Source organism: Rattus rattus, chromosome 8, assembly GCF_011064425.1.
Source record: "Rattus rattus isolate New Zealand chromosome 8, Rrattus_CSIRO_v1, whole genome shotgun sequence".
Classification (NCBI taxonomy): domain Eukaryota; kingdom Metazoa; phylum Chordata; class Mammalia; order Rodentia; family Muridae; genus Rattus; species Rattus rattus.
The window spans coordinates 52,354,304-52,375,090 of NC_046161.1; the positions used below are offsets into that span (position 1 = coordinate 52,354,304).

Below are 20,787 nucleotides of genomic sequence, written 5' to 3' on the forward strand. Positions count from 1 at the left end.
GAGTGAATACACATTTAAGGTCACCACCGGCTACTTGGGGGGATCCAGGATGGCCTGGAATATATGAGACTCTCAGGAGGGGAAGGGAGGAAAGAAAAGTAACTATGGAAAAAAAAACTAGCTAACTCCGGCATGAGGGTTGGTGCTCTTGGTGAGAAACAGAGAGGCTCCTCAGGGTAGGTCTGGAAGTGGGAAGATCCAGCAGAAGGCACATGCAGAGACTGATGGACGGACACGAAAGCTGCTCTGTCACCCACGGAGAGAAGAAAGCAGTCTCCGATGCCAAGGGGGTAGAAGTAAGGAGACAGGGTGACTCCTTACGTATGAGGAATTGAAGACTAGGAACATCTTAAGTTTGTGGTGCTCATGGAGGGGCGGCCATTCCTGAGATGCTAAGACAGAATGGACACATCTAGGAGAAAGATAATGGGTTCAGACTTGGGCACATTGGGTTGAAAGCAGCTGCAAGTCATCATCATGGAAATACCCAGTGGGCAGGCAGCCTCATTGAGAGATCGAAAATGCAGTCAAAGTCCAGGTTTGGTAGCACATACCTTTAATCCCAGCACTTGGGAGGCAGAGGCAGGAGGATCTCTGCAAGTCTGAGGCCAAGCTGCTCTACAGAGAGAGCTCTAGGACAATCAGGGTTACATGGAGAGACCTTGACCTCATCTCTAAAGAAATAAACAAAGAACAGAGAGGATAATGTAGTCAAGGGCTTGGGGGCATGGATGTTCCAGCCCTGAGAAAGGTGGGTGTCATGAGAAGAGACCTCAGTGAGAATCTGAAGACCACTGACCTTTGGGCACCTTAGAAATAGCAGTCAGAGGGGCAAGATGGTAATCAGGAAAGCAGAGCTATGTCCAATCTACAGAAGACAGGGCTTGGGGAGCGAGCAGAGACCCCAGGCTCAGGAACCACACCGCCATCACCTTAGACAAAGAAGAAAAACACCTGCTGGTCCTGTTAAGAACAGGTTCAGCTGGGTGGGCCTGAGTCCAGTGACTCAGTGGTGCAGATGGGTCAGAAGGGTTAGGGAGCAAACAGGGTGCAGAGCAAGGGCAGAATCTGGAGAAGCTTCTTGGGGATATTATGAAGGGCAGACAAATGGTGGGAGTGCCTTGGATATGGCTTTCCTGAGATGAGCCTCAATGTTGTCCAGCCACAGAGAGCTTGATCAGACTCTTGGTCTGAAATGGCTTTTTCTAAAGACTCGGCGGTGACTTTCTAGACCCTTTATTAGGAGACATTTTCCAGTAAGTTCGGTATGATTCATTTATTCCAACTACTGTTTTCAAAAAAACTCCCCAGATCCCAGTCCCAATACAACTAATATTTACTGAATGCCGCGAAGTGCTGTGCTGAGCACTATACCTGGACTGTTTTACTCCGTCCGAAAGTCAGTTATCGGGATCTATGGATAGAGAGGGAAACTGGGACTCAGGAACTGCTACTTAGTCATGTGATCAGTGAAAAGGTGGGCATTTGGAACGCCACCCACCTCCTTAGAGACAGGGTGTCTCACTGGCCTGGCATTCAGCCATTAAATTAGGTTGGCCGCCAAAGTCTATCTCTACCCCACCCCCCATCATTAGGATGGCACGTGCTAGCCACCGTTCAGGCCCTTATGCTTGCACAACAAGCATTTTCAGTACAATGACTGAGCCATCCTCCTACCCCACTTTGCTCATTTTGTAGACACAGAAACTCACACAGCTAGCAAATGGGATGCCTGGACCCAGACCCAAGGAGGCCTGGCACGAAGCTTCTCTCCTTAGCCATGGGCATCTGTTCCTAGCCCTTTGACATGAGGAGCACTGGGTAACCCACTATGAGGAATGAATAAGAGGAGACATTTTGTAGGAGGGTAAGATGCTGCAGCTCGCAGGAAGGAAAGAGCAGCAGCAGGAGCCAAGGTCATGAGGACCACAGAGGGAACTTGATGCTTCCAGCATCCTCTCTGCACCCCTCTCTCTCACTTGCTTTCTATGTGGGGTAGGAAAGACGCCCACACCATCCCACCCTCATCTAAAATGGAAGATGCCTACTTCCTCCCATCACTAACACATCCATCCCATGGACGGAGTCTGACTGGTACTACCCACCACCCTGGACCAATCACTGTGACTGGAAGGTGAAGTCCTATGGTGCACGGCATCTGAGTCACACGTCCACCTGACGGCAGTAGAGCAGGGATGGATGAAGGAGCTGGTCCTTTAACTGACAACCCACTATGACTGTGTGACAATCATGAGACATTTCCCAAAGGAAGAGGCTGTCAGAAGTGAAATGATAGAAATCAGGCAAGAGAGGTGAGAGTCACTTACTGTCACAGTCCACTACACTGGCCCCTTTGAGAGATGGGAGGACACACGCAGGCATCACCACGTGGAGTTTGCAGTCTCTGAGAGAAAAAAGTTTATAGGCATGAAGGCATTGATAAGAGCTGATAGCAGTGACCATTTCTGAGCACCTAGGGGCCCGGGCATTAACCTACAAAGTGGACACTGCTGTCATCCCATTTTCTTCTGAGTCTGAGAGACAGTAAAAGAGTAGAAAATACTCTCCCCAACACCTCCGCTCCATGATAGCCAATGCAGAAAGATACAAAAATGTTTATGGTTCCCCTATCCTCACTCAGAGAGGCTAAGTGACTTGTTTGAGGTCACACAGCTAGCACACAAATGAACATCGTGGGAGGTATTTGGTTAAGGGCAAAAGAGTGCTTCCCGTAGACTAAAAGATTAGGGAAGACTACAGGGAAGAGGAACGGTGTTAGCGTGAACCAAAACAGAGTCTGGAGAACACAGAACATTTGGTCATGTATCCAGGAAAGGAGGGGTGTCAAGCCCCAAAACTCAAAGAAGCAAGTCTAAGCACATCCACATCTGTCTGTCCCTTCTGTGCCATGGCAGATATTTTAAGATTTCCAGTGAGAAACTCCTTCCCTGGACCTGCTCTTCTCTAGGCCACCCTGGCCAGACCAGTGTTCTTCATGGCATTTGTACACTCGCCCCTCCCCCATCTTCTGTCCTGGGGGTCCTCCTGTGTAGTTCAGCGGTAAACAGTGCCTAGGCATAGTGTGAACCACACAAAAGACGGAAGAAATCTCACCTCCCCCTTTCTAACATGGAGCCTCCAAATGAGTCCGAAGACCCATCAGTCAGCATTAGCCTGAAACCTCCCTGGGTCCCAACACTCTCAATTCAAGTGCATCTCCCCGACTGAGGTGGAGAGGAGACAGGTCCAAGCTTCAGATGATACCCTCCTTTCACTCTTTTGGGCTTAGTCCATGCCTGCTGCTGACTGTCCCCCAGCACCATCGCTTCTGCAGAAGCAGGGCTGGGACTCTGTGACTTCCAGGCAATGTACCTAGTGCCACAGAACTAGAGACTCTAGATAAAATGGCGCATGTGCTACCATGTGCACTTTACCACAAGTTCAAGCCAAGAGATTGGTGGGATCTCTGGAGTTACCTCCTCAGGTGAACCTGTCCCTGGTTCAGGCATCTAGGTCCCCTCAAGAGGCAGCAGAGGAGGAACTCCCCAGTAGCTGTCGAAGACCCTGGGAATATAACCTCTGAGAGGACGCAGGGGCCAACTGAAACTATTGATACCTTCATCACTCTCACTGTCCTGAATCCAGAGCCCCTTAGGCCACCTTAAAATTCCATCTGGCTCCAAGTCTCCAGCCCTCCCTACCTGTGTTCAGGAGCTCCACTTCCTGTCTGCCCAGCTTTAGGAATGTCTTCCTCGCCAGCCATTCAGTCCTAAATGCCTAACAATGTGGCTCCTGTCACTCCCTCTCACCTACCTACACACACAGAACACTGTCCCTGTCATTCACTAATGGCCTCCTAAGTGTGAAGGCCACCTGAACACTCTGCTTCCCTTCTCTCATGAGCAGCCTTTGACACCACTGAGGCAAGCCTCTCTATGTCAGACCCACAACTCCACTCCCACCTCTCTGAATACTCCCTCCCCATCTCAGTCCTAGAGTCTTCTAGGCAGCCAGCCTGGTCCTGATGCTGCTAATGTTACTTCTGCACAGCTAACCTGCTTAATATCTCATCTTCTCTGAGGATGAGCCAAAGCAGCCACCATAAGTCCACCACTGTCAAGCCGCAGCCCTTCTATGAACAGGGATCTATCTTCCTTCTGATTCTCTCTAAGGTTCCAAACTTCTGCTCTTCACCCCAGACGGCTCAGATGCGCACAACCATTTACTCAGCCTAACAAGCTATAAACCAGAAGCACAAGTCTGCCTCCTCCTAGTTCTCTCAGAGTCTCTCAGGAAATCACCAAGTGATTTCACCAAGAGAGCACCCCTTCCTCCACATCCCTGTTGCTGGCCTCCCTCAGCTCAAATCCTAGAAGGACCTCCTAATGGAGCACCTGGCTTGTGGCCTCCTCAAACCCACCATGTACTTTTGGGAGTTTAGTGAGGTCTCTTAGGAGGGCAGATAGGACCTGACTTTCCCCCCAACCGCACAGGCCCTTTCTGCCAAGGAAATTCCAGGCTGCTTTCTTTGTTTTGTTTGTTTTCTAAGACAGGGTTTCTCTGTGTAATAGCTCTCAGGCTGTAGCAGACCCAGCTGGCCTCAAGCTCACAGAGATCCACCTACCTCTGTCTCCCAAGTGATGGGATTAAAGGGATGTGTTCCATCACCACTGTCTAAATTCTGAGCTTCTAGCCTTGGCCTCCTGTCTCCTAATCCAGTCTTCCTCTGTTCCACTTCATATAGTCTTCCCAATGTTATCAACAGAGCCACTTTGACTGAAACTTGCCCCACCCCACCTCCCACATCTGCTCCTGAGAATTTCCTTCACCCATCTTCCTTCCCTCTTAGAGAGCTGATTCCTCCCTTCCCCAGGGCAGTCACCCCGACTCCCACTTTTCAGTTAAGATTCAGCTCAAGGGTTAAATTCCTGGGAAGAACATTGGGAGATGGAGGGGCTGTGTTTCCTCCTTGTCATACCTGCCAAGTTGCCAAAGCTCCTAGAACTGTGTGCACCACCCTTCAGTTTGCTCAAGAATGTCCTTATGGGGAACTTTTCCTCTATTTTTACTCAACAGAGCCAGAAAGGAAGGAAGGAAGGAAGAAAGAAAGAAAGAAAGAAAGAGAAAGAAAGAAAGAAAGGAAGGAAGAGAGAGAGAGAGAAAGAAAGAAAGAAAGAAAGAAAGAACATGTTTAAAACTTGGATGAAGAACTAGGGGAACAGAACCTTCTGAGAAACAGCCCAGTATCCACCAAGCCCTTCTCGTCCTGAGCGTGGCACACAATAGGTGTTCAGTAAAGGTTGGCTGTGTTCTTTTTACTGAACTGACACAAGATTTGGGGCAGTTTGAGATATGATGGCAGAGGAGGGTAACAGCCAGAAGGGGAACCCCGGGGCACACCACAGTGAGGGGAGGAGGGTCAAGGGATTGTGTAAAAAGGAGGTGAAGGAACTTGGCGTCAAGTCCGGGCCTCTGTGCACCCCGTGCAGCGGGCAGCAGGCAGCGACCGGGCTAGCTCTCCTCCAGCCCTGCTGGCGCCCAGTCCAACCCGCTCCCTAGGGTGGCGAGACCCCCCGGCTCGCGCGCTCCGCTCCGGGCACTGGGAGGCGTGTGTGTCACTTTAAAAGCTCCCTCCCGGCGCGCGGGGCCGGCCCCTTCCCTGCCAGCGCCGAGGCGAGCGGAGCCGCGCGAGCCCGGCGGCCTTTGAGGGAGCCTGCGCCCGGCCGGGCGGCCAGTCCGGCGGGGCGCGGCGGCGCTCGGGGTAAGCAGGCCAGGCCCGCGGAGCCGGACCGCCAGGGCAGGGCGAGGGCGAAGCGGCTGGGCAGAGAGGCCGGAGCAGCCCGGGTGCCTCGTTTGCCCCATCCGCAGCCACTCGGCGCCCCGGGTCGCGAGGCGCGGAGCCGTGAGCGAGCGCGCTGGAGGCGGTGGAGCCGAGCGGAGGCTGCGCGCCTGGTGTGCCTGGCCCGGCCCGGCGCGCCTCCTCCATCGCCTCCCTGGCGTCTCGCTCGCCCCCTTCTGCTTTCCTTTGCTTCCTCTGCTCAGCCCCGCCGTGCTAATCTTCCCCCGCCCCCCACCTCGTGCTCTCATCTCAGCCGTGTTGGACACCGGGTCCCCCAGGCCACGGCCGCGACCCCTCCCCCGAGACTCGAAGAAATCCGGACTTTTCCCTACGTTGATGGAGCCGACTGCCGGGCTGGGCTGAGCGGTTTCTACGGCCGCTCCAGACGCCACCCCGGCGGGAGCACCGACATTCTGGGTCCCGGCTGAGTGCACTCCGGACGCCTAGTAGTGCCAGCTCGGGAAGGGCAGAGCAAGGCAGGGGCAGGACAGACCCCGGAGGGGCTCAGACCTGACGATCTGGAATGGACAGAGAGAATCGCGAACCCAGTGGAGCCCGGGGAATGCCGGGCGTGGGCTGAGGGGATCCCGGCGCCCTCCCCAGCCCTCCGACTTTGGCTCAGTCGCCTGGACCGGACTGGTGTTACCTCGGCTCGGGTCACCTGTGGCCTCGGGGCCCCCGAGCTCGCCGGACCCTCGCGACCCGGAGCCTGGCCAGCGTGGTGGGGAGATTTTTTTTTTCGCCCCCTTCCCGGGAGCGCGGAGGCCCCGCCCCCTCCCACCGCCCAGATGTCTCCGGTCACTGATCGGAGGACCTTCCTGAGGCCAGGAGCCGAAGGGTCCAGAAAGAGAAGCCCGCCCTAGGGAGACTTGGGGGCCCCCCAATCTCGCCTTGGGGCTCGGCCCCCGACATTGCTTAGAGGAAAGGCCTCTACCCCCACCCTCGGTGAGTAGGGGAGTTCGGCTTGGGAGGGAAGGCGGGGCTGGGAGAGGAAGGGTCCTCTGGATAGGAGGGCACCCTGTAGTCATTGAAAGAAGGGTGAAGAACTGGAGAGGCCCTGTGCTGAACCGGTCTGGCCAAGCTTGGTTGGTGCCTGGGGGCCGGGGGGGGGGGCACGGCTAGAGTGCCCCAGAGGAGGCTGAGGACTCATGCCTCTAAAACAGGGGCTCCTCCACTCTTCCTGTAGATGAGGGGCATGCTGAAAACCATCTGCCTCCACCACCCCTCCCCACAAACAAAATAAATAAATAAATCTCCAGCTAGGAAGGAGGGTGCAGGCAGGGAGAAGAGGGAGGCAGCAGCAGCAGGCTGGTGCAGCAGCCTGGGAGAGCTGACGCCAGGCTCGCTCTTTCTGCAGGGGGCTGCCCTCCTCCAATCCAGTTCCCTCTCCAGCGCAGTTCACATCTGGAGCCCCCTCCACATCTGGAAGACCCTGATCACCGTCCCTCTGCTGGTTCGGCTGCATCTAAAGACCTCTGCCTTTGTAACTGCCTAGGAGTTGCGAGGGGATTGCTGCCTTCCCCCATCCCAAGGGCATCTCTTACCCTTAGTCCTTGCAGAATCATCCCCCTGCCTCCGCATCCAGATTCAGGCAAAGATCAGCTCTGTACACCATTGGCACTTCAAGTCCTGGAAGCTGTTCTTGGGCCCAAGGCCCCTCCCCTTGCCCTCCTGTGTCCTCACCTTGACCCCCCCCCCCCGTCAGATTCTGTCTCCCTCTGGGTGCTCCATCCCCCACCCAGAGGCGAGTAGGTGGAGTGGCAGGCAGCAGGGGCTGGGTGAGGGCCGCCCAAGGCCAGGGTAGGCTGGGGGGCCGTTAAGATGTGGAGCTCTGCCCGTCCGAGGGGGGCTCCGTGGAGGCAGACGAAGTGTGTGCCCCGCTGGGGCGAGTATGGGCAGGCTTGCGGCCACGTGGTGAAGGATGAACATTCGGGGTGCCCCGGACCTCGGGCAGCCCAGTGACGACCCCAACAGTGGTGGAGAAAGAGAGCGGATTCGACAGCGCATGAAGATGGTCATCGGGCAACTTGAAGGCATCCTGAGGGAACTCAAAGAAGTGGCTAAGGAGCTGAGGGAGGTGAGTGAGAGGCCAACAGGGGCCACACAGACCCTCACCCTTCCTGGCTGGGCTCAGCAGTAAAGCATTTACCTGTGTTTGAGTGTGCAATGCTATGTGCACATGGGCTGTTCCGCTGAGGACCACCCTTTCCATTCTCCTTGCCTCAAATCTGTTTTGCTTAAAATCCCTATCCCTGGAGCTGGTAATGGGGCCTTGGTGTGGCAGAGAATGTCTGAGCTATCAGTGAGCCTATCTTTATGGTTAGCACTCAGGGTGCTTAATGAGGACTAAATCTGCCCTACTCCATTCTTAATGGGACACATTCTTCTGAAACCCAAGCTGCCCCTTGACCCCACTGTTTGCCTCCTGGACTCTGAGCAAGGACTCTAGGAGAGTGGATGGCTCTGTTTAGTCAATCCTCACTGCTTGGGGCCTAGCTCAAAAAGATTTACTTCAGGGATCAGATATTCCAAACTCTCATTTCCAAAGGCAGAGAGGAGTTAAAACCAGCTGTAGCCTCCCTGTCCTGGAGTTAAAAGGTGGCTGGGAGCTGCTGGTAAGGATCAGAGGTCCTTCTGTTCATTGAGGAAAAACTGGAATTCTTTTTAATGGAGCTGAGTCCCCACCCCAACCCCCAACCTGCGACAGGACATGCTTCTGGGTGGGTTTTTTGCAAGGACCAAAAAGTCACGGAGAAAGCCTCTCTGTCTTTCTAAGCAGAGCCTAGTTTAATTACTGCTTCCCACATTGCTGGAGTAATGAGGTACACATGTCTTCCACCCTGCCCCCTGGGCTGTGTTCAAGTCCAAAATGCATGACCAGCATTCTGAGCCGCTGGCCTGAATTTGCCCGCTGGGTCCCATTTCACCAGCCAGGTGGGCTTTAGGCAACTTTCAACTGCTTGTAACCAGGGCCCCTGCAGAGAGAGAGGGAGAATGGATCATTCTGAGTTATGGACTCCAGCTCCCCCACCAGCTATGTTTGGGGAAGGAGGCTCAAGGAAGCTAAGGAGATGGGCAAAGCCATGCCTTTGCAGCATGGTCTGAATCCAAGCCAGGGAGAGCGGTTGTTTGAAGGGAGCTGTGAATTGAAGTCAGGCCTCTTAAAAGCAGTGCAGTCAATGGTCCAGGGTCTGCTTCATGAATCCTGCCAGGAGATAACTCGCCAGAGACAGGGCTGAGAGGTGGTAGTGCACCTGCCCATATGCTGGGCTGCTGGGCTCTGGGTTCCATAATACAATTTGGACGCCAAAGACCACAGCCCCTGAACAATCTTCCTCTGACCTCATGAATCCAGAGGATTAGGAAACCCCTCCCCGCCCCCAGCCTGTCTTATTCTGGATGCTCTGCAGTTTTATCAGGGCCATGGGAACTATCCAAACTGTCAATCTCAGGCCTGGACATGGGACCCCAACATGAGCTGGTATTGTCTATAATCCTGGGGGTTAGCCTTTGTACAACTCCCAGTGGGGCATCTTCCAGACCCCTGCCTCTTCTGCCTCAGCGTAGTCATCAAGAACTTGGCGGGATCTCACAGGTAGTTCAGACAAGCCCTATCCACTTAACTATTGAAGAAACTGGGGCCCAGAGAGGAATAGGGGCTTGCCCAGAGCCCCACAACCCACCCATAACAGGATTGCGCCTAGAACTCAAGATTCCCAATACCTATTTGAAACTTCAGCAGGAAGGCTGCTGTATAACTTCAGCGTTTTGACAACTTCTGAGGGATGCCTGATGCTTGAGTTGTGCCCAAGTGCCAGGGTTAACTTACGGAGCTTTTAGATGCCTCCATCATCCCTTTCAGACTTACTGATTCCCATGCCCCTCACCCCAGCACTCTAGGTGATAGTCTGTACACCCCAGAGGTCTGAGCCAGGACAGAGTGATGAGTCCCCTCCCCCCACATCTGTAGGCCATGTGTCTCCACCCAAGACTTTGGCAGGTTGCTATGGAAACCAGAGTCTACCCCGTATGCCACTGCCTGCCCGCTGCCAATGGTACCCAGCTGGGTGGGGGTTGAGCCTCAGAGCTCCCTAGTCCCCCAGAAAGGGATGTGTGCATAGGGTGCTGGACAGAGAAGAAGAGAGACCCAAACGGAGAAGAGAACTTCCTGTGGGCTGGAGGTTGTTGGGAACAGGAGTATCTACGGAGCTCAGGTCCTGTATCAAACTTCTGGTGTAGCTCTAGGTCCTTCAGGAAGACATAAAGCTGATTTGGCTGGCTCCATTCAGGCCCTCTGTAGTGCTTCTCTATCAGCGCTGTGGTGGGCCCATGGTAGAATGAGCAAGCCCCTATTCCCTCATCATACCCGATGTCAGCACCTGCCAGCTCAGCCCAAATACTTGAGTATGGAGACCAGGGTTACAAACATGGTTGGCAGGGGTATTGCACAGGAACCTTGTTGAAAGGAGCCGGGCAGCAAGAAGCGGGCTCTGCTGTCTGTACCTCCTCTTCCCTGCCAGTCACCACTAGCCCTGGAAGACACCCACACACACACTCCTGAGCACAAAGCCTGAAATTGACCGAAAGATGCAAGCCACCAAAGCCTCTGCTCTAAGCCCCTGAGCCTCCTTTTGCTCCTCTCAGAACAGGGGCTTCTGATGTCTTGTCCCTCACAGGGATGCTGCAAGTGATATCTAACATGGTGACATTGTAGGCATAGCATGAAGGAGGGGCCAATATCTGCTCACACTTGCGGAGGATTTGGAGTTCCCTCTGTTCACCCTCCCAGTCCCCACCACAGCTCTGCCATCAGCTCCCTGGGTAGGGGTGGGAGACTAAGGGAGGTAAGGAATTTGAAAGCACTTTGAAAGCTGAAACCGAAGTGTCCAGGGATGTGGCATGACAGTCAGACATTAATTAGCCCTCGTTTCTCCCAGGTTCCCCAATACTCAGGATGCCAGGTCCATCCCAGCAGGTTCCCTAAACTCCTCAGATTCCATGGATCTTCTTTAGAGACAGACCATCCCAAGGGACAAAGAGCATAGGCCAGGTGGCTAGAGTTCTGGTTCAGTCCTCAGAGCTCCACCTCCTGAACTTTGTGAGCTTGGGAAAGTTACTTTGTTTCTCTGCTTTTGCCCGCCCATCCTTAAAAGGAAGATACCAAAGGTTTCTATTCTCCCTTATATAAATCACATAGAACAGACACAAAGTCACCTCTTTTTTTGTTTCGTTTTTCTGCTTTGCAGTGTTAGGTATCAAACCTAGGGCCCAGCTACACGTGCTAGGCAGGTGCTGTCCCATAGAGCTAGGCCCTACAAGGTATTGTTTCTGAGTGAGTCTAGCACTTCCATGCACTGCCTGCCCTTGTTTTCCAGAGTCTTGCATCAGCATTTTAGCCAAACACAGGCAGGTCGGGGCCAGGTCCTGGCTCTGGTAGAGACCTCTAATAGGTCACCTGCGGAAGGTAGTTCTACCCCCTACCCAGTGAGGAAAGGAGGGAGACTGACAGGGATGAGGGTACTCAGGGGACACCTATAAAGTGGTTTTTGCAGATAACAGCAGACATCTAGGGGAAGAGAGTGGCAGGTGGTGGGAGCTGTGATACCCGGATCTGGAGGAGGGAGTGTGCCCATCATCGGGAAGTCAGTGGGAAGAGGATCAGAGAAGGGCAGGGGTCTGGGATGGGGGGTGTCCCATGGACCCTGTGCATCAGAGCGTAGAACTCAAGTTTGCTGTCAGTTAGAAGCCCACACACTTTAATAATATATCTTGGTTATATTTCTGCCTTCCTACAGTGTTGCCTGCTGCCCACAGACTCAGAGCTCCCACACAGGGTGAAGGGGTCTTCATCCTTAGCCCACCAGATTCTGGGCTCACCTTGAACATGCACTCGCTTCCTCCTGTTCCATGCGGGGGGAAGGTGGGCGTTCAAAGTGATCCTTTATTAACCACCTGTACCCCCACAGCAACCGTGCATCTTGAGTAGGAAATAACATGGGGGTGCTGTCACCTCTGTCTCCCGAGAGCCTCAGGAGAGTGGGGTAGGCCCAGCCCCTCCTCAGCCTGAGGTGGCAGTGGAGGGTCCCACGCCTGCTTGGCATAGGAGGCAGGCAGTGTGGCAGCCCGTTTCTCTCCTGTCTATCGGCCAGGTGCCATGTGTAAAGGTGGCGTGGAAAGCCACAGGCCTTGCTAGTAAGAGATGAATAAATGTGGCCTACCAGAAAGCAGCTGGAGCAGGAGAACCTGGGGACCAAAGGGCTGCGCCAAAGTGGGTCAGCTTAGTACCCGCAGCTCAGTGAAACCTCGGTGGATTTTTTCCTTGTTTTGTCCGTGCCTTTCTTTCCTCCTTTTTCTCCTTTTGCTTTCTCTTCCTCCGGACAGATTCGCAGAGGCTCCCTAGCCAATTAGGCCAAACTGCAGGATGAGAGCCGTGAATCATGGTCAGCTCACTCCCTCTCTCCCCAATGCCACAGCCCCCCAGGAAGATAATAAACAATGTAATCACAGAATTAAAAAATAATCAGTGGTCATAAATAATGCAGGATCCCCAGTTATGTAACTGGCTGCCCAGGGATCTGGGAGAGAAGGAAGGGGTGGGACACTGGGTCTGTGAGTCTGGATCCCTCAGCCCTGGCTCTTGAGCCTCAGGGGATGTGCACCCATGTGTGTGCGCACAGGCAAGCAGGAGTGCACACACATGTGCGTGCACGAATGCATGCACTCATGCCTCCCTGCCTTCTTCCAGCTGTGTTTATAGAGTGGGCCAATATCCGTACCAAGCCAGGAGCGCAATGATAGGTGAAACAGACCCCACTTTGTTCTTTCTTAGGCTTCCTGTCTAGTAGGGAGGCAGATACCGACCATATCACAACATAGATGTATAACTGTGACCAATATCGCCCTCAGCTGGGGACCAGCAAGGCTTCCTCCAGGAAGTGAGGATGATGGTGGGAGGGAGGGCACACCAGGTGAACCTAGTGGCAGCTGGAGCTCCAGCTCTGGAAAATGTGCAGAGAGATGAGGGGGAGGCCACTTGCTGGAGGGGAAAGGGGGTGGTGTTTGGAAAGGTTTTGGAGAAGGGAAGGGTTGGAGGCAGAGGGGTGATGTGGTCCTGAGGCTGATCAGGAAATCCCTAGTGCAGAGCATGAACCCAGCACTCGAAGGAAGTTATTGTTGGGGGAGATTCAGTGGGCAAGGCTGAGATCAAGACAGAGGTGAGAGACACCCTTGGGACAGGGGCTAGGTTGTGTCTCGGCCCTCAGCTCTACTCTCCCTCCACAGTGCTCCCTCTTGGCCCCTCTGGAACAGCTTAATCTTGTTTGTAAGATGCCAGACCCAGGAGTCAGGACTCCCCTCCTGGCTTTACCTCAGCTCTTTCCACGTGCTAGGCCTCAGTTTCCCTGTCAGCAAGCACAATAGCACAGGTAGATTCATCAGTGTCTCTCTAGTGCCCCAGCTTTGAGATTTTTCTGGTTCTTTCTCCCCCTCTTTCCTTCTGTGTATATAATTATTTCTCTGCACTCCAAGACAATCCCAAATTACATGTAGGCAAAATGATTATTAAATCTTGGAGAGAAATCACAGATTTCGAGACAGTCGGATCAGAGAGTCAGGTAGCATGGGTCTGTTCCACACTTGCTCTCCATGTTGACCTGTGAAACGGGGCACCAGGGAAGGATTAGCAGGTTTATGAGCTGACCATGGCCTTGCCAGAAGATAGGTTCTGCGGGCACAGGGCTTCCCTTTCTCACCCTCACTTCTGTTCATTAAGTAGTTGGGAAGCCAGATCTGCCCGTGAGCCTCACAGCCACGGGCCTCATGGACCTCTTGTAGTTCTGTTCTGAATGGACACACCCACACTTCAGGCAAAATGGGCAGTGCTGGCACACAGGCTATGGAAGGCACATTACCATATCCTGGCATTCTGAGCAGGCTCTGAAACCCACCCATCAGCGTGGCATTTCTTAGGTGAGAACCTGATTCCCATCTGCTCTTGGTCCTGGCTCTGCGCTCACGCTCACTGGTGCATGGTGGATGTCGGTGTTTTACACTGTTCTGCATGCTCTCCCAGGGGCATTAGCTTAAGTCTTCACAGCAGCTCTCAGGCAGAGAGAAGAAAGTTGAGTAACTTAGTTAAGATTGCTCGTAAGTAGTGAGGTCAGGGCTGGAGTCTAGCTCTGGCTTCCAGAGCCCAGGTACTAAGGGGTTTGGCTGTCCTAACACTGTAGTTTAAAATATGTTCATATCTCTTTCATGTTCATCTCCCTGAGCAAGGAGAGGGTTGTCAGAGCTAGAGGATACAACTTAGAAGTGAATTATTATCTTCCTTCAGTTCCACTGCCAACAGGGGGCAGACATGAGACCTAAAGACTGCCTCCTGCTCGCCCTCCCTTCCTCCATACCCCCATGCAGAACCAAGAAAGGATGCTAATGAAGAAGGGAAGGGACCCAGTGGGGAGGCGGCTAGAACAGGTGGCCAGCCAGGGCCTCTTCCGTGACAGAAGCATGTCCGGGTTCCTGGGCCTCTAGGCTTCGGCTGGGTGTACCTGAGACACCCCTGCTATCCCTCAGGCCTGGGGCCTGATAGCGCTGCCGAGCTTCACTAAGCCTGGCCTCGGCTGAATCTGTGGGATTTCAGCCAAGCCATTCAACTCCAGCTTCCTCCTGGCACCCCCAGCCTTGGGCAGCAGCAGCTGCTGACAACTCCCACTAATCAGAGAGTCCCATCTGAGCATGCGGCTGTCTGAACGGCAGAGCCGGCTCCTAAGACTGCCCCAGCACCAAGCCATCAGGCCAAAGAGGCAGCCCCTGAGAGCATTATGGTCTCAAGGGTGTAGAGTATCCCAGGAAGGGTGTAGATCATCTCAAAGCCTAGCGCTAGTGAGATGATCTGAGGTATGTGATGACATCGCTTTGATCCTGGGGCTCCTCTGAGTCCTCCCTGTGAAGCTCTGCTGACATTGGTCAGACACTCGATGGTAAATGACATTGAGTCCCAGCCAGCTTAGGTGACTTGTCCAAGGGGTCCTGACTCCTCTGGTTTGCTGCAGGCCTAAATACCTTCTCATACTGAGTCTTGCAGATTCCTTGAATCTTCCTTAGAAGTAAACACGTTCACCCCACTTAGAGGTTGAAAACCAGACCTGAAGAGGGCTAGGGACAGTCCCCCACTGGTCCAGGTGCTGCAGGTAGTGTCGTTGTGCTTTATGCTGGGCTACTTCCTACCCACACCTCACCGTGCCTGGAACAGCATCTCGTGGTAGCAGTTCCCAGGAATGAGTTATGGGTTAGGACTTACTTAGTTAATTTATTAACTGACCTCCCTGAACCCAGGCAGATAATGCCAACCAGACGCTGGAAGCCAGATGCAGTTCCTGGTGGCTCACTACATGGCTTTGTCCCCGAGTCCCCGTGGCTTAGTCTTTATTGTTTTATGTTTGAGTCCTGGCCTGACTCTCCTCTCTTCAGCTTCATGCTCTGTATTCTCCCTAGGCCTTTGCCTAATCTGCCGCCCTCCCTCACTGCAGACTACCCCGATTTATGTGCTAATAACAGCACAGGCAACTGTGTATCTGCAGGAAGGGCTGCCTGCTCAGAGACCAAGGGCTTCCCTTGGGGTGGGTGGGAGGTGGGCAGGCAGAATAGGGTACAGTGACCTCCACAGTGGCTTCAACAATCACCTCTGGGCCAGGGTGGATGTTTTCTTTATTACTTCCAAAGAATCCTGCCTTTATTCTTTTCTCCAGCAAGCCTGGATTGATCTCCATTCATCAATGGACAAGGAAACAAGGAGGGAGGAGGTTCCAGAGCACGAGGGTACCAGAGAGGGAGGGTGACTCAGCCAGTGCCACACACCTGTTGCTCCAGTCTCCAGTGTTGGAAAGAGATCCTGGAAATGAGTCACTAACTGGTGGCAGTGAGGGTTCCAAGATGCTGGGCAGGGTCTTTTTTTCTGACTGTCCCTTGTCATTTGTCTCCACTGACTTCAAGTACAGCTACCGCGTTATGGCCAGCATCTAGGAGGTCCCCAGGGCATGGTTTTCAGGGCCTGCTGGAGACCCTCGACCTCTTTTATTTGACCCCCTTTCAATCAGAAGGAGCTTAAACCCCAGTCACTATACTATCCTCACCCCAAACAGCAAGTGTGTTAGAGAAAGCTATGTGGATAGACAGGGTGCCTGGTGAAAGGCAGTCTGCCTCCCTCCAGGGGACTAAAGGAGTGTTCCGAACAAGTGGTCCACTTGTGCAATTTGGTTTTGTGTGTGTTTGAGGCAGCCTCTCAGTAATCTGTAACTTGCCAAGTAGGCTTGGCCGGCTGGCCAGCAAGCCCCAGGGATCCTCCCAGCTCCACATCCCTAGGCTTCCCAAGGCTAGGATTATAAGTACTCACTACTATGCCCAGGGTTTTTGTTTTTTTGTTTTTTGTTTTTTTTTTAAGATGGGTTCTACAAGTCAAACTCAAGTCCTCATGTTTATAAAGCAAGCACTTTACCAGCTGAACTATTTTCTCAGCCCCAATTTGGGTTCTTAACAGTACAAACAAACCTGTGTGCTGCCTTCAGTTCCAGCACCACCTTTCAGAGGCAACATGCCAGGAGCTAGCCTTCTCCTCCTCCTCCTCCTTCCTCCTCTCCCTCCTCCTTCTCCTCCTCCTCTTCTTCCTCCTCTCCCTCCTCCTCCTCTTCTCCTTCTTCTCTCTCCCTCCCTCTCCCCCCCCCACACGCACACACACGCACACACCTAGGTAATTCTGAGTCCCACCTCGCCCCTCTCACCTCCTCTCCCTTCCCTGGCCAGGTGGTGAGTCAGATCGACAAGCTAACCTCTGACTTTGACTTTGAACTGGAGCCAGATGACTGGACCACGGCCACTGTGAGCAGCACCTCCAGCAGTGACAAGGCAGGTGCGGGCGGTCCCTTTGACCTGGGCCACCTGGACTTCATGACGGCTGATATCCTCTCAGACAGCTGGGAGTTCTGTTCCTTCCTGGATGTCTCTACCCCATCAGACTCGGTGGATGGTCCTGAGGCACCACGGCCAGGCACAGGCCCTGACTACCAGCTCATGAATGGTGGTTTGCCCATCCCCAATGGGCCACGAGTGGAGACACCAGACTCCTCCAGTGAAGAGGCCTTCAGTGCTGGCCCTGCAAAGGGCCAGGTGCCCCAGCGGACTCCAGGGACAAGGGAGAGGGTACGGTTCAGTGACAAAGTGCTCTACCACGCTCTGTGCTGTGATGATGAAGAGGGGGATGGTGAGGAGGTAGAGGAGGAGGAGGCGGGCCTGGCCCCAGAGCTGCCCCGTGTGGAGCCACACACAGGCCCCCTCAAGCCCTCCCCAGCCCCCTACAAGACCAAACGCTCTCCGTTGACCACCCGACGCTTGGGCCCCACGTTGGCCCCAGAACAGACCCGGAGGGTCACAAGGAACAGCAGCACTCAGACAGTATCAGACAAGAGCACGCAGACAGTGCTGCCCTACACAGCCACCAAACAGAAAGCTAAGGGCAAGAACTAGGGGCTTGGGGGGGTGGTGCGGGGGATGCATAGAGCTATAAATATATATATATATATATATATTTAAACAAACACAGTCATAATAAAATTCATAAACACTTAAGGATCCGGGCCCATAGGCCCCAAAGCCTTCAGAAAGCTCATCCTAAAACAACCAGATGCCCAGAGTTCACCCTCCCTGAAGGGAGCTGACCCCTACCGTGCCCAGTACAACCCCCACACACACACCATGGAAGTCTGTGATTACTAACCTGGGCTGTTTCCAATCCAGGGAACTCAGCAACTAGAGAAAAGCTAAGGGAACAGTATGCCAGGGCTGGGCTCACCTGAGAAAGTAAGAACTTAGAACCCCAAGTTGGCATCACTCCTAGACCCAGAAGCACCTCTGTCCTCCTGGGCAGACCTGTTCCTTGTCTCCCCTGAGACAGGGACACATGAAGAGGCAACCCCGCCTTCACCCCTGTATCTTAGGATTGCCCCCAAACACTGAGGGATGGCCTGAGGTGGGGCAGGCTGCACTGCCAGGAGGCTGGCAGCTACGAAGCCTGCAGGACCAGGCCGGTCCAATCTGAGAAGGCCAGGCTACTCCGATCTTTCAGTTCCCATTCTTAGCTCTGGAGTTTAGACTTCTCAGGTCTTGTCCCTGAGCAGACCCAAGGTCTGTGGACAGTGGCAGCATCTGTCACAGTGTTGGGACCCAGGACACAGACGCGCTTGGCCGTCTGCCTCAGGCAGGCAGCCGGAGTGAGAAAACCAGGAGTTGGGTGCCCGGGGTCTCTGCCTTGCTCCTCCTTCTTCACACCCAAACCCTCGGCTCACCTTACTAAGTCCCGAGTGGAGATGCAGGAAGAGTCTAGCAGCAACAGAGCTTCACTGGCGTTTTGATCTTCCCAGCAACAGCCTTGAAATGGCCTGAGGGTCGTACTGGTCCCATTTACTGAGCAAGTCGCTGTGCTCAACACCCCATATAACAGTACCTCATTGTCCCATTTTTCAAATGAGAAGACTGAGAGGTTCAGAGAAGTGAAGTAACAGACCCAAGGTCACAGAGCTTTTCTGTTCCCAAGAACTAGTAGTTTACAGACTACGCCTGGCCCTGCTTTATAGCAACTGGGCCAATTCACTTGCCTCGACCTTTTCTACTGTAAAATGGGTCTGATAGTCTTCACCATCTCAGGAGCAGTCACAGGGACCCAGCAGGGTGATGAGTGTACACACTCTATATAAATTGAAGGCACTACCTGGCTACCGTGGTCAGCATGGCCTAGCCTACATATCCAGTGGTAGAGGGGCTGAGTGGAAGCCATTTCCACGGGGTCAGAAGCCATTCTGAGTCAGAAGTATCACAAACAGCTTGAGGCTAGAAGATGGCCACAGTGTGACTCATTAGCCCCACCTGGAGCAGAGGCACAGTCAGTGAACTGGTGAGAGCATCAGCCTTGGACATTTCTATTAATACAGAACCACAACCTGCCAGGAGGGCCTTGTGCTCTGCCAGCACCCACTGCCCCGGCCTGGGGAGGTGCTGTGTAATAATGCCAGAGTAGGGACTAGCAGGACATAACTGGAAAATCTGGCCGATCTAGGGTATCACAGGATGAGATCTGTCCCCACTTTGTTGAGGTCAGTGCCCTACAAAGCCAGTGTGGTGCAGCCACCAGAACAGGAGTCCACTGACAGCCAGCTGGGGCTGGTTGGGGCTAGCTCATCCAAGTAGGCCAGCAAGGGCTTACCCTCCCTGAACTGAACAGTTCCCACTCATCCCTTCTCTCTGAGACTGTTTTTCCCCTCATCAGTGATGAGCTAGTTTTTCTCATCTTTTCAACCATTATGGAGATGAAACTTACAGAATAATTCCCATTTCACAGGGGGTGAAACTGAGGCCCAGGACCAGAGTCTCTGAGAGCCCTGAGTGAGGGATGTTTTTCCCCTTTCTCAAATGCCTCTCTGACTCAGGCTCATATGACTGTGTTTGGTCACAGATAACCTCAACCACCTGTGCCCACGTGGGGCATAGTGCGAGTGGGTCCTGGTTTTTAGATACAGGTCCACCATGGTGAAGGCTCAGAAAGCTCTTGGTGTTCCCACCACATCCAAACCTCACTGGCAGTGGGATAGACTTCTTAAGACTTGAAACACAGACCATGTCCACCCAGGGGAAAAGACATTCTCGCCATCAGAGCAGGTGCCTCCACCCTCAGAGCACGCACGTCAGCTCAGCCTCCTGCTCCTCCCAGCCTCCAGGCCTCTGCTGGTGTCCAGCTATGCTCCTGAGGAAGTTATCTGCTTCTAGGAAGTAGGATTTCACCTGCCATCTGCTGTGTGCAATTCCTCGTGCTGCAGGTGCTCTGGAGTCGGTAGGAGGGAGCTAAGCTGGCCCTCATAGCAGAGAGGGCCTGAGCATAGTAAATAGCCCCACTAATGAGCACATACTATGCACTGGAAATGTGTGAGCATGTGCCTTATCTCATTCATTCCTCACAGAAATTACAAGCTAGGTCGTTTTATTTTACTTGTGCCTATTTTCCAGATGGGAAAACTGAGGTCTGAGAGAGAAGTCGAGTCATTTACTAAAGGACATACAATATGAGTTAGGATTCAAACCCAAATCCAGTTTCTTAGCACTCATATGTGTCCTGGCATAAGGGTAGACATTAGGTGGCCCAAGAATCGCACAAGCCTTGGAGGGTAAGAAATGTGCTGGAAGGAGAAAGCCAGTGAACCTTCTGTTTGGAGAAAACTTGGTTACTGTCAACCTGTACGTCATAGCCCCTGTCTCAGCCCAAAACTGAATGGATCACAGATTTGATAAATGGTTGTCAAATGCATTAATGAGTTCCCCAGGTTCATACACTGTGCATTCAGTCAGTCAGCCATCATGGAAGACCTCCAGTGTGCCAGATCTTATGCTGCTGTCTGTGCATGCGTGCACAGACATACACACGCATCGCTCCCCTGTGCACATAAACTCTGTCTCTCCTCTCTGAGAGCCTGGTTTGAGGTGTCAAAGCTGAACAGGAATGAAGAATGTGAAGTTTCAGACTTGACAAGTCAGGGTGTTTACTGGGTCTAGCCTTACCAAAATGCCTAGGGAAAAAAAAATGCCAGAAGTCAGAGGGGCTGGTTTGGTGAGGAAGCTACTCGGAAACGTGCCAGGGGCTGCAGACTCCTCAGCCTGATGCCATTTTGGTAGGATAGACACACTGCAGTGTCCTTGAGTGCCTGAGAATAAGAAGGACCCTTGTCTCTGTTGGTTACACATGGGACCAAGGGGCCAACTATGTAGTCAACAGAAGCGGTCGGCTGAAACCAAGGGCAGAAAGCAGGATACACCATTCACATACACGTGCAGGCACGCACGCATGCACACACGCACTCACACCACACACACACACAGGCACACACGCATAGGTACACACACACCACACACAC

General features: G+C 53.3%; 1 protein-coding gene across 1 annotated transcript; it reads left to right on the forward strand.

Moving 5' to 3' along the window:
• Positions 1 to 5,729: 5,729 nt before the first annotated feature.
• On the forward strand, positions 5,730 to 20,194 carry Insyn1 (inhibitory synaptic factor 1). The gene is made up of 3 exons (XM_032909519.1): positions 5,730 to 6,784; positions 7,197 to 7,916; positions 16,637 to 20,194. Exons 2-3 carry the CDS (start codon positions 7,761 to 7,763, stop codon positions 17,354 to 17,356), a joined length of 876 nt encoding a protein of 291 aa, XP_032765410.1. The 5' UTR covers positions 5,730 to 6,784; positions 7,197 to 7,760; the 3' UTR covers positions 17,357 to 20,194.
• The last annotated feature ends 593 nt before the right edge of the window (positions 20,195 to 20,787 follow it).

What these genes read in the sequence shown, in the direction of transcription:
- Insyn1 (XM_032909519.1), top strand. Translation starts at nt 7,761, where the DNA reads ATGAACATTCGGGGTGCCCCGGACCTCGGGCAGCCCAGTGACGACCCC. An exon ending in TGGCTAAGGAGCTGAGGGAG is followed by an intron (nt 7,917 to 16,636) that starts GTGAGTGAGAGG and finishes TTCCCTGGCCAG; the next exon opens with GTGGTGAGTCAGATCGACAA.